The sequence below is a fragment of the Anomalospiza imberbis genome, chromosome 2 (assembly GCF_031753505.1).
Source record: "Anomalospiza imberbis isolate Cuckoo-Finch-1a 21T00152 chromosome 2, ASM3175350v1, whole genome shotgun sequence".
Taxonomy (NCBI): Eukaryota; Metazoa; Chordata; class Aves; order Passeriformes; family Viduidae; genus Anomalospiza; species Anomalospiza imberbis.
This window is the reverse complement of record NC_089682.1, coordinates 31,074,547-31,087,093: the sequence shown is the minus strand read 5'-3', so window position 1 is coordinate 31,087,093 and position 12,547 is coordinate 31,074,547. Positions and strand designations below refer to the sequence as shown.

Here is a 12,547-nt window from a genome sequence, read left to right as displayed (position 1 = left end):
CACCTCCAGGGATGGGCACTCCAAACCTCCCTTCCACTGTTTAAAACCCTTTTCCACGGAGAAGTTCCTCCTGATGTCCAACCTGGCCCAGCCTGAGGCCGTTCCCTCTCCTTCTTCCTGTCCCTGTTCCCTAGGAGCAGAGCCCGCCTCCCCTGGCTGTCCCCTCCTGTCAGGAGTTGTGCAGAGCCACAAGGTCCCCCCTGAGCCTCCTTTTCTCCAGGCTGAGCCCCTTTCCAGCTCCCTCAGCTTCTCCTGGGGCTCCAGCCCCATCCCCAGCTCTGTTCCCTTCCCTGGACAGCCCCAGACGTGGGAGATGCACTCAGTGGGTTTAGGTCTCCTCTCTGTGTTTTTGTTTAAGACACTTCTGTGTCCAGGCACAGTTAACTAAGCTGACCAGAAAGTAACCCAGGACTCCTCTGTGTAATTTCTGAACCTTTAATGCCAATTCTGCTTCCCTTTACTTTCTGAGTTGTTTGTATGTGTGTGTCTGTAAAGAGAAGACTACTGAAAACAGCAGTAATCAGTGAGAAAAGCAAGCAAGAAACTGTCCAAAAAAGAAAAGTGAGGGAGCGAGGATATCTCCTACATTCAGCTGTTTTTCTTTCGACCCTTGATAGGTTTCAGTCATTATTTCATTAACTAGGAATTTGCCTGGATTATGGAGGTTGCTCCATTTCAGGTACTCCATTTCATCCAAGGATAATTTGATCTTTGGGTTGGACATATTTGAACAGAGCACTGTGCAGAGTGCAGCAATAAATCTCTTTTGGTTTTCCTTCTTATTATTGGTAGCTTTCTTTTTAATTCTGGGCTAATCCAGGCTTTCCAAAATGTTTCCTGCTCTTTGTGTGTCTGCTGCAGGGTCAGGGTGGGATGTTCTCCACAGGTACATTGCTCATCACCTCAGTGCTGTTGGATCACGGCTGGAACTGGAAAAGCCAGGCTTTAAAAAACAGGACAAACAGGCAATAATGATGCTTTTGCATGAGTTTTCAGATAAGCCATTGTTTCCAGCACAGCCTGAGAAACCTTGGTAATTTGCTGGTGTAAAATGAAAAGGCTGAGGTATAAAGGCCTTTAATAGTGGGATTCCAGAAGTGACAGTAAGGAGAATTTACCTCCTGTATCTGTGAATCACTTTGGGGTTTCTCATTAGATTTACTTTAGGAACTTTGAAAGTAACTTCTGGATGATATCCTTTGTGTTTATCATACTTGTAATGTGTTTTAATTACACACTGCATTAACCTCTGCTTAAATCAACCTTATTAATCATGCTGAGAAAAGGTTGTTAACATCTCCCAGACCAAATGCTGTATCCTCAGCTAATTATAACTAATTCATTAAAATGGTGTGACCTGTTTCCACTGGGATGCAATCCAGGATGCAACTCTTGGCTTCTTCTAGCCAGTGCATCCTGAGCTGCTTTGAATTTAGAGGACAGACAGATTTTTTTGTGTGCATTAACCTTGCTTGAAATCTGCCACATCATATTTACGTGCTAAATTATGAAGATGCTAAAAAAAACCCAAACCAAACAGAAAACACCTCTCCTGCTCTATTTGGTTCTGTTAGCAGAACATTTACTTAGATATGCTTTTATCCAGAGGCATGCTCTGAGTTTTCTGTTCCAGCATAGGCTGATTCCTGGAATGGCCTGGGAGGGAGCAGAATGACAGGTCAGCAGAGTGCCCTCGGTGGGCACCTGGATCTTATTCCTGGGGGAGAGCAGGAAGGCCAGGTTTGTTCAGGTTTCAGGGCAGGAGATGGTGGAGGAAGGTGCTGCTGGGGCAGTTGTGAGGGTCAGAGATGGGGGGAAGACTGCTTTTCTGTCTAAAGGTTCTCTGTCTCTTGCAGACACACCAGCTGGACTACTCTGCTCACTACCTGCGCCTGAAGTTCCTCCTGGAGAACCAGATCCAGTTCTACGTGCCAAAGCCAGAGGAGGAGATCTATGAGCTGGTAATGCTGCCCACTGGGGTAATGAAATGACACTGGGCAGGACGCTGTTAATTAGTGTTTATCTGACCTTCTGGAGCACACAGACTTCGGCTTTTTAGCTTGCAATTATGGTGCTTTGCAGACCATAGCAAATTGGCCTTCAGCAAAGGGATCTCCAAACGTTTCATCCTGTGTTGGTGTTTAGCTCATATTTTTGTGTGGATGTGTCTGGGGAGAGAGGAGGGACAGCCACAGGCAACGTGTGAAAGTCACTCTAAGGTACATTTAAACTTAACTTCCATCCAAGTTGTCTTTTCCTGTTGTTCGTGTTGCCCATGGAGGTTTTAAAGACAAGGTGTGAGGCCTCAGCACACTGAGTTTTAAAGAGGGGGGAAATACACAAGTTGTTGGGTATTTCTTGGGTTTTTTTCCCTGATGATGAGGTAAAGATTGAGGTCAAAAAGGTCTGGAGTTATATGTGAGAATATACTTCCTTAATTGCCTCAGCTGGCTGTTTTCATCTCGTTCATCTCCAAAGCAGACTTCAAAGGAATTTTGCCATGAGACATGAAAAAAAAAAAAGACCAAACAAGATTAGTGTCATGCTTTAACTCTGTGATTTTACACAGGCACACTGTAAACCTTTTTAAAGTCCTTTTCACTGGTAGCTGGTTTACTTACAAAAAGTAAAACTTTGCTAGCTATGGAGCTAGCTATGCTCGTTTAGCAAATGACTTCTGGGATTTTCCATTAATGCTGTCAACAACAACAACAACAAAAAATAGTGAGAAGGTGCTAGAGGAGTGCTAGGACTGGGAAGTGTGATACAGTTGAGGAAAATTAAAACTCAGAGGAGACAGCTTTTAGCTGTCGTTGTCTGGAAGGACTCTGGGGACTTGTCTTGTGTGGAGAGGGTGTAGGATTGACAGAGTCATCACTTAATGTTTATTGTGAAAAGCTGTAATTAACCCAAAACTCTGTCAGTGGGACTGTGCAGAGAATGATAGAGATGGGTGCTGCAGGATGATGTCTGATGTGGGGATATGAAACCAACACACTTTGTAGGGTTGCTTCTCTGTGTGGGCTTGTTTGGGGAGAACATGGACTTACTTCCATGGGGCTGGAACTGTTCTGTAATACTGGTTTTTGCAGTGCTGATAGAAGCAGGAGAGAAAATTTTATTTTTATTAGGGAAACCTTTTCCACACGAGTTCCTCTTCTTTTCTAGAGGAATAGTTTAGTACTGCAGTCCAAACACTGGGTTTCAAAATGTTAATTATTGCAAATTGCATTTTCACAGGCTCACAGCAGCATTTAAACAGAATTAATATTCACCTGTGGGCTTTCGTTCACTTGGGGCTATGATTTTTTCCGAAGACAGAGGGCTGGTTTTTTACTTCAGTGCTGAAAGGCAGAGGGATTTGCAGCTGGAAGGAGGGACTTCTGGGCTGTTGCCTAGGTGTGAATTTGTCCTGGTCTCCCAGGAAGGATGTTAATGACCATTTCAAAGACTTGGGGGCTTTCCTTGGTACAAATAAACATCAAGGTGTTAAAGGTGAAATGTCAGGCTGAGGTATAGCAAATATGATAGTCTGATCACGAAGAAATGTATTTAAGAAACAAAATCACTCCTTGTGATTTTAATGCTGTTGAATAATTGAATTCCTGCAATATCTTCATTAAAACAATATAAAACATTAAGCAATTGCTACCTGTAAATTAGGAAAACAGGAACAGAAGCTCTGTTTCTCCTGCACTCAAGATGGTATTGCTGAGGGAAATAGATGCTTGCTCTGTTTTGTGGTGGGGGTGGGAAAACACTGCTTCCTCCTCTCTAACTGTGTTGTAACAGCAGAGCTGAGTGACACTGCTAATGCCTCTCACACAGGTGGAGAGAAACTGTTTGATAAATAATGACCACAGTCCCTCTCTTCTGCCTGTAATTAAAAACCAAAAATCTGTTCCAAATGATTACAATTGATGTGTCCTCCCACAGTAACATATTTTTGTGTTTGTTTTTTTTTTTCCCTCTATTCAGCTGTACAAGGAAATAGAAATCTGTCAGAAAATTACCCAGCACATTCAGATGGAGAAGTCTGATGCATCCTCTGATATTTATGGTGAGATACTCCCTGCTTTGTTTTGCTGTTTCTCCCCAGTCAGTTCTAGCAGGTTCTTGTTTGCTGTTTACTGATGTACCTGAAAGGTCTCTTGAGCACAGTGAGAAAAGCATTTCTGATTCCTGAGCCACCCACAGCAACATTCACCTGCCCTGGAGGAAGGCAGCTTTGTTTGGAGTGCTCTGAACATGGCTCTCCTGGAGCTGCAGGATGTGCAGGAGGATAAATGTTTGCTTGTTGCTGTGGTTGCTCCCAGCACCACCCACGGAGGGTGTGGGTGGCAGCAGCATCCTCTGCCAGCAGTCACATCTCACACGGAGCCTTCAGGGCCCTGCTGGGGGCTGTGCTGGGGCTGCCACGCTGCCCACAGCCTGCAGGGCCCTGCAGCTCCACTCTTCCTCCTCATCCCACTCCTCGCTGCCTCCTCCTCGCCCCCCTCCTTGGGAGCGTGGCTGGGGGTGCGAGGCATCTGAGTTCTGTGGCCAGGCAGCTCCAGAGAGGCTCTTTGGCTCCTTCTCGCCTGCCAGGGGCACCCAAGGTGGGTTCCTGCCTGGCCCCATCATTTCTGAGGCTGGGGGATGCCTGGCTCCAGGGCTCAAAGGTGCTCCATCCCTCGAGGACGTCCCATGGACACTTGGAGCCAGATCTGACCCATGGCAGAGCTGTGTGAAACAGAAAGTAGGGGAGGGTCTCCCTGTGTCATTTCAGCAGAATCTCTCACCTCTGTGTCATTCATACTTCTCAGCTTTCAGGTATTTCAGGTTGCAGCCCTCCAGCCTGGTGAGTTTGCCCTTTGGCCTGGCAATTACAATTCTGGAGTGTATTTTAGAGTTACCTGTGCACCCTCCCCCGCAGAAAGCCAATCTGCATCTTTTTGCTGTTTATCTAAATATTCTGTTTTAATGGCTAGAATAATTCTGAATCCCCAAACTGCTTATTATACAGCTGCAGGCCATTGGAATATTGAGCTCTGCTACAAAGCTGACTGACTGGGGCTTGAATATTGAAGGCCTAAGAAAGAAATGTTCACCAGCCCAGTGATGGTTTAGGATTCATATTTATGCCTGAAAGCATTGCAAGAGTTGGGGCTCTCATAGCATTTCCCGTTTATTTCTTTTTCTTCTTTTTTTCTAAGTGATAAATGGAAAAAAAAAAAAGTGAAATACACTGTGGTGTCCTGTGAGATGAGATCAGCTGTGTGTGAGGTTGGGGTATAGCTGTGCAGTGCTCTGACCCTGCAGCAGGGAATGCTAGAAGCACCCCAAAAAAGCTGACTTTTCTCTCATTGAGGGAAAATAGCCAAATGTGGTTTGCCTCTAATTGGCAGAAGGATTTCTGTGGTCTGTATGTCTCCTTGCATGTTCATCCAGTGACAAGTGTGTGCTGAAATCACACACCCCTGGAGCAGTTTGGGCTGGACAGGGCCTTAAAGATCACCTCATTCCAACACCACATCTCAAGGAGAGCTCACCTGGGAGCGTTCTGTGGTGTTTCTCCTCCCAGCAGTGTGTCTGTGGTAGTAAGAGGAACTCCTGGAGAGTCTGGCCAGTGTTGGATCTCTCACAGGATGCTTTGCTGACACCTGAGCACAAATGTTCTCCCCTCTTTGGCTGGTACTCTTTTCTCTTTGCCAGGGCTGTGAGGGCAGAAATCAGTAAGAATCCTTGCACTCCAGCTGGTGGATGTATCAGGAAGGTGCTGGCATGTTCAGCAGTAGCTGGTTATGCCAGGGGGCTGAGGGGATTATCTGGAGGTGGATTTGTTCAAGACCACACACTCAGAGGTGCAGATTTTTGTTCTCCTGTCGTCAGAACTTTGCAGTGAAGAGAAGGCTCTGCCTGGGTCACCACCTGTCTCTTCCCACCTGTGTTTCAGAGTCCGTGCACAGTTTGATGATAATGTTTTTGGCAGGAATGGCAGCTTATGCAATCACTGTGGCTGCCTCCCACTCATGCCCTTCCTCTCCCGCGATGTTTGCGTGGAGCCCCTGTGGAAGCCGGCCTGATGGGAGCTGTGCATTCCTGCTGTCCCCATGTGTGCACTGACTGCACACCCATGGGGTGAGGTGTTTCCCACCTGAGTGCATGGCAGGGAAAGCACTGGCACTCCTGCTGCAAGTGGTAGGAGATCCAGCCACTGTCACAGCTGTGGAAATACAGCAGGGCAGGGTCACATTCTGTCTGTGGAGGGGTTAACTGTGAGTGTGACATTGCCACTTTCAGGCTGTTGCCAGCTGCCCATCTCTCATCTCTTAAAGCTGATGACAACCTGTGTAATTGCTCCTTATGCCCTTTCTGCCAGGAATAACTGCAGGATTTATGACTATGGCTGAAAAATGAATTAAGAAGCAACTACGTGTGCATTTAGGCCTGATGGATTGAAGGAGGCAGAGGCCTTCTCATGGAGGAATCCTAGAATCCCAGAATTCTGTGGGTTGGGTTGGAAGGGACCTTAAAGCTCATCCCACCCCACCCCCTTCCATGGGCAGGGACACCTTCCCATATCCCAGGCTGCTCCAAGCCCTGTCCAGCCTGGCCTTGGGCATTGCCAGGGATCCAGGGGCAGCCACAGCTGCTCTGGGCACCCTGTGCCAGGGCCTGCCCACCCTCACAGAGAATTGCTCCCCAAAATCCCATCTAAGCCTGTTCTCTTTCAGTTTGAAGGCATTCCCCTCGTCCTGTCACTCCTTGTCATGAGTCTCTGTCCATCCTTCCTGTGGGCTTCCTTCAGGAAAGCTGCAGTGAGGTCACCCCAAAGCTTTTCTTCCCCAGGCTGAACAGTCCCAGTTTTCTCAGCCTTTCCTTGTAGGAGAGATGGAGCCTGGGGCTGCTTGGGCACGCTGATCTCCTCCCAGTGAGAGCCTGAGCTGCCCCTCAGCCTGGTTTTAATGTGTGGTGTTTGGCCTAAGACAGCATTTCAGTTGAAAAGGACTCTTAGGGAACTGGTGCTTTGTGCTGACTCAAACTGCAGCCTTGGGCACACTCTGCTGTTTTTCCAGGATTTTCCAGGTAGGCTTTGTGGTGATGACAGCCAATAACTACTATATTTTACAGCTGCTCTTTTAGTCGAGGGTTCTTCTCTCTGCCAAAGCTGGTGTGTTGAGTGAGCTTCACAAATTTCATTTGATTCAGCCCGAGTAGCTCACATGCAGCTTCCAAGTAGCTCAGTAAGTCATGAAAGGCCATATGCTTCTCACTTCTGAGCTGCCACGTTCTTCCCCCCCTTTTCTTCTTCTTTTTTTTTTTATTTTATTTTTAAATCATGGATGAAAAAATAACTCTCAGCCATAAGGATCAGCTTGAAAGGAGTCCTAAAGTCAGGATAGGCTCCCAGCACATCTGCAGTGCTTGGCTGGTGGCTGATTCCGTGTCAAAACAAACGACTCCCCCCAGAGGTTTGTAAATGTTTTTCTAGTCTCTAGAAAAAGAGAGAGCAAATGGTTGCCTGCACTCATTTAGGAAGTAATGAAGTTTTAGAAAGGCAAATGTTCTTCTTTAGATAACTCTCCACAGTAAATAAACAACCTGCATTTAACTTGGCAGTTGTATTTCCTTTGCAGTAGTTATCTCACTGTGTCACCCACAAGTGGCAGGAAAATCCCCCAGCCCAAAGCTCCCAGTCCCATTTGCAGTGTTTAGAATGAGGCTGTGTCAGCACTTCACTCCAAGAGTGCTCTGCAGGTCTCTGGTGAGGGTGAAAAGTGTGCCCAGAGACTTGGCTAATGACAGGGTGTGCCAGCAGCAGCTGCAAAGGGGAAGGGGCATTTTTGCAAACATGCCCAGCCCAGGAGTCTCAAAAAGCAGAGGTCAGCACACTGTTCTGGCAGGAGGTGTTGTGTTTTGCCTGAGTTTGGGGTGGCACATCAGCCGTGGCTCTTGGATCCCCAGCTTTTGTCCCAAACCACGGCTCTGTGCAGCTTTGGTCTGCAAACAGCAAAACCTCCCGGAGTGACCTTTGATGGCAAGAGAACTGGGAGTCTGTTCCAAGGCTTTGCAGCTGTGGTGTCCTCAGATATGTCTGTAGATAATTGGTACATGCACTCAGGAATTCAGCTCAGGTTTTTATCAGAGCCACTTGGATTGCTGAACTTGCCTGTTGTGTTTGTAAAGGTTTGAGGGGAGGGAGAGGGGAGGGATTCCCGCCTGCTCACGGCAGGGACAGCACAGCCTTGGCTGCAGGGCAGGTGGCTGGGACCCCTGGAAGGGGCTGCCTACCTCTGACCTCTCCTGAGTGTCTCCCCAGGTTTCTCTCTGTCCTCCGTGGAAGAGGAGGGGATTCGCCGGCTGTACGTGAACGGCGTCAAGGAGACGGGCCTGGCTTTCAGGAAAGGTAAAACACCCCCAGAGCCCTCCCAGGTCAGTCACTGCCACAGAAATACCATGGAAGTGTCTCAGTGCTCCCCGTAGCTCGGATTGCTGCCTCTGGTTCTGCTGCCAGCCTTTGCAGGAAGCGTGGCAGCGCCTGGGGCAGAAGCCAGCAGGGATAGGCAGGCTGCCAGCTGGTGCCAAGGCAGGGCAGGGTCTGCTTCAGTACAGCTTATCCAAGCTGAGGCCAAGCATGGCATTTCATGCCACTCCATTCCATTCCAAGCTGAGGCCAAGCATGGCACTGCACTCCCATCCTCTGCCTCCCCTGCTGCACAGGGCCGGGAGCTGGGCAGCTGAAACCCACCCACATTCTGAACTAGAACATGGGGACCATGAGGGCTGAGAAGATCCTCATCTCTTCATAACCCATTGGTGTGTGCAGAGCCCTCAGAAGCACCCTCAGAGTTCTCCTGGCAAGGGCTTACACGGCCTTGCAGAGCTTATTCAGCAGCTGGCCCTTGCCAGAAGCTGCCCAAAGGCTGCTGTTCCCCAGGCTGCTGCACCCCCGGGCCTGGTGCTGACTCTGGCACTCTGCTGAGCCAGTCCAGCTGATGGAAAACTGCCCTGGCAGTTCCTGGGACCTGGGCTGGTGGAGCTGGCCACTGTGGTCGGGAACGGGTGGCCAAAGGGGCACGGTGGAGGCAGAAACGGGAAGGAAGGATCAGTGGTCAGGGAATGGGGGACAGCCTGGAGGTGCACCCCAGCTTCAGAAACCCACGTAGGTGTGTGTTAAACATGAAAAGCCCGTCTTGCTCCTTCCTGTCCCTCAGCCCTGCAGCATTCCCTGTTTAACAGGAGGGATATCCTGCCAAAAGCCCTGGCCAGAGGCTGGTGGGGGCTCCGTGCCAGGCTGCCACAGGGAGATGACACCCTGTGGGTTCCTGTGTGGAGCAGAGTGAGTGTTAGGAGAGGGGGGTGGGGGTTTCGTCAGGGCTTCCGCCGTTTGCTTTTGGTTGCTGCTGGGAGAGCAGTGTGGGTGGATGTGTGAGCACAGAGTGCCTCCTGCAGGGCTGCAGTGCAGGCACAGGCACTGATAACAGCTCAGGGACGTGGAGCTGCTCAGAGCTGACCTGGAAAGGCACTTCTGTATGAACAGCAGTCAGCAGGACACTGGGACAAGATTCCCTGGGCTAGCAGCAGGAAGGGAGGCAAACTCTCTGTGCCTCCCATTATTTACATGCCTTGTCTGCATTTGACTGCCCTCCATCAGATGAGATGCCACATTTCATTTCCAACCTTTCCTCCAATTAGAAGACTTTTATTTTCTCCTGGTAATTTTTGTGATTTATCCTTTTTGTTTCTTCTGTTGGCCTGCCTTAGCAAGGCAGGCATTCCTTATTGGAATGGGAGCTCCTTGACTGCACTGAGATAGACATGAGGCTTTATCCCAAACGATCTAAAACAAAGACTGCAAAGAGTAAATGAAGCCCCAGATCCAATGTGTATGGTTGCAGGCCTATTAGTGTGCTACTATTATGCCACAGAATCACTAAGCAGAATAAGTTAAATAATGCGAGATGCTTGACTTGCCTTGTTTTGTCCTTCTTTCAGCTATGATTTTACAGTCCATTTACTTTGTGGCTGCTCTATCTAGTTCATTTTATTCTCCCTGAAACTGCACGCCACACTAGAGTTTCTGGGCACAATGATGTGCATTTAGGGAGATCTCCATTTTCCTAAGGAAGCTCCCTTCCACATTTCTTCCTGCAGTGTGGGCCAGCACTCTGTCTCCTGGAGGGTTCATCCAGGCTTTCAGGGTGCCAACACATGGCAGGGACGGTCACCCCTGTGCTGTGGCCGCTGTAAATTCCAGCTGTTAACCCCTGTAAAGGCAAGGGTGGAGCTGGGGATGGTCCAGCAGCCGGGGCTCTGGCAGTGCTGTTCCCTGGGTGCTGCTGCCTGCCTGCCCCGGGGTTCTTTGGGATTAAACCCCGCTCCAGCTCGCTGCCGCTGCTCAGGGAGGGCCCGGCTGGCCGTGGGGAAGGTCAGGATTGCCATGGCACCTGACAGGGCTGCACGCTGTCCTCAGCATCCCGGGCAGTCAGCTGCTTCCCTGCACATCCCCTTCTCCCTGGGGCGCTGCTGCTATAAATAACTGCTGGAATCAGGCTGGCAGGAAAGCCATGGCTAGCTAAGCGAGGGCTCAGATCTGCCTTCTGAGGCTCCATGTGCTGCCATGGCCTCCAGGAAGGGTCACTGTGCTGTAGGGTGCAGCGTGCACAGCGGCTATGCCGTGAGGAAAAAGGGGATCAGTTGTTGGGGGCATGTTGGAGGGACTTCTTGGGGACTCTGCTCTTAGGGTGGCACTGGAGGAGCAGCTAGACAGCAGATCTCACAAGGTCCATCAAATCTCAGTGTCATTGCAGTCATCAATGATTATGTCTAGACACAAACACCGTCCTTGATGAACTCCTTGACGTCTGTGGGGAGCGGTGCTGTGCCAGTCTGACCCGTTCCTCCATGTCACAGGCCTGAAAGCTGGGGATGAGGTTCTGGAGATCAACCAGAGAGCTGCTGAGGAGCTGGACTCGGTGCTGCTGAAGGACGCCCTGGTGCAGCCCTCGCTGTGCCTCACCGTGCGCACCCACCCCGAGCCAGAGGAGGCCCAGAGGCTGGGCCAGCCCCCGCCACGGCGCCCAGAGAACCCCCCAGAGCCCGGGGACAGCGCCCTGCCCTTCCCCGGGGGCAGCCAAGGTACTGGGCTCAGCTCACAAGCAAGCCATCATTCCCTGCTGGGAGGGAGGGCAGTCAGCCTGGGTTGGCCGGGTGCTCCCGGGGCTCTGCAGGATGGGAGGTGTCACAGGGTGCCCTTTTCCCTAGCAAAGATCTTTAAAATACCAGCACAAAGCTGGGCCTGCTGGCAGTGTGTAGAAGTTTTCAGGCTGCCAGCTCTTGGTCAGGCTGTCTCACTTGTCCTTCTCAGAGAAACAGGTCCCAGGTTCAGTGTCTGATCTCTAACTGGTGTGCTGGACTAAAGTCCTGACTGTGGGTCAAGCAGGAGACAGCAGAGTAATGTGAGTCTGTGTTTGTTGGCCATTATTGTCATTGTGACTGTCTCCAGGGTGCTACCTTTCCTGTCTTTAGCTTCTCTCTGTTTGCCTGCATCCACTCACCTTATTTCCTTCCTGGCAGCTGCAACCAGGCATGAGTGAGTGCAGGGACAGGGCAGGAGTGAGGGGGGGGATGGCTGTGCCCACTGTCAGCCTGTGACACCTGTGTCACCACCACAGGCACCTCACATCCTCGGGCTGGGCCCAGGACAGTCACAGAACCAAGTGCTCCCTTCTGGGCAGCTCGGGAGGTGCTTTTTCCTCTGGATTTGCCCACAGGATGGCCCTATGTGTGGCAAGGGGAGGAAGAGTTAAAGCATTATTTAACTCTTTAATTCTTTGGGGCACCACTACATCAGACAGGTCTCAAGCTGTGTGAGAGTGTCCAAAGGAGGGACACGAGGATGGTGAAGGGTCTGGAGGAGCCACACAAGGAGCAGCTGAGGGCACCTGGAATGTTCAGCTGGAGGAGAGGAGACCGAGGGGAATCTCACTGGGCTCTGCAGCTTCCTCCAGAGGGGCAGCTCTGATCTCTGCTCCCTGGGACAGTGGCAGGGAAGGGCTGGAGCTGTGCCAGGGAGGTTTGTGTTGGATATTAGAGGGTGCTGGGCACTGCCCAGGCTGCCCACAGCCCCACAGAGCTCCAGGAGCATTTGGGCTGCCAGGGATGCTCAGGGTGGGATTGTTGGGGTGTCTGTGCAGGGCAGGATTGGGCTGGATGGCCCTGGTGGGGCCCTTCCAGCTCAGGACATTCTGTGGCTCTGTGATTCACCCTCTCTAGGGTCAGCCAGGAGCACAGGGGCTCTGTGTGTTTGGTGCGATGCACAAATAACTCACAGGGATGTTCTAAAACACCTCTGGAGAGGGATTGACATTACAGCCTGGCATATGCAGGTGATCCCAGAGCACAGTGCCATGGGAAGGGGCACTCCTGCTCACCACACTGCCCTGCTCAGAGAACCCAGCTGGCAGAAGATTATTATGTAGCAGCTGGGAATTGTTTGCCACGAGTTTGGTTCCTGAACTTCTACGTGCTCCTCTAGATCTGACAGCAGAGGAGAGCACTGGTC

The 12,547-nt window shown here is 50.4% G+C and overlaps 1 protein-coding gene across 5 annotated transcripts in view; it reads left to right on the top strand.

Annotated features, from left to right (window-relative positions):
• TIAM1 (TIAM Rac1 associated GEF 1) overlaps positions 1 to 12,547 on the top strand; it is a 111,794-nt gene that overhangs the window by 71,856 nt on the left and 27,391 nt on the right. For all 5 annotated transcript variants that reach the window (XM_068180402.1, XM_068180405.1, XM_068180404.1 and 2 more), the window contains 4 exons: positions 1,857 to 1,961; positions 3,979 to 4,060; positions 8,303 to 8,389; positions 10,897 to 11,121. In XM_068180402.1, coding sequence (XP_068036503.1) covers positions 1,857 to 1,961; positions 3,979 to 4,060; positions 8,303 to 8,389; positions 10,897 to 11,121 — 499 coding nt within the window. The remainder of the gene's footprint in view (positions 1 to 1,856; positions 1,962 to 3,978; positions 4,061 to 8,302; positions 8,390 to 10,896; positions 11,122 to 12,547) is intronic.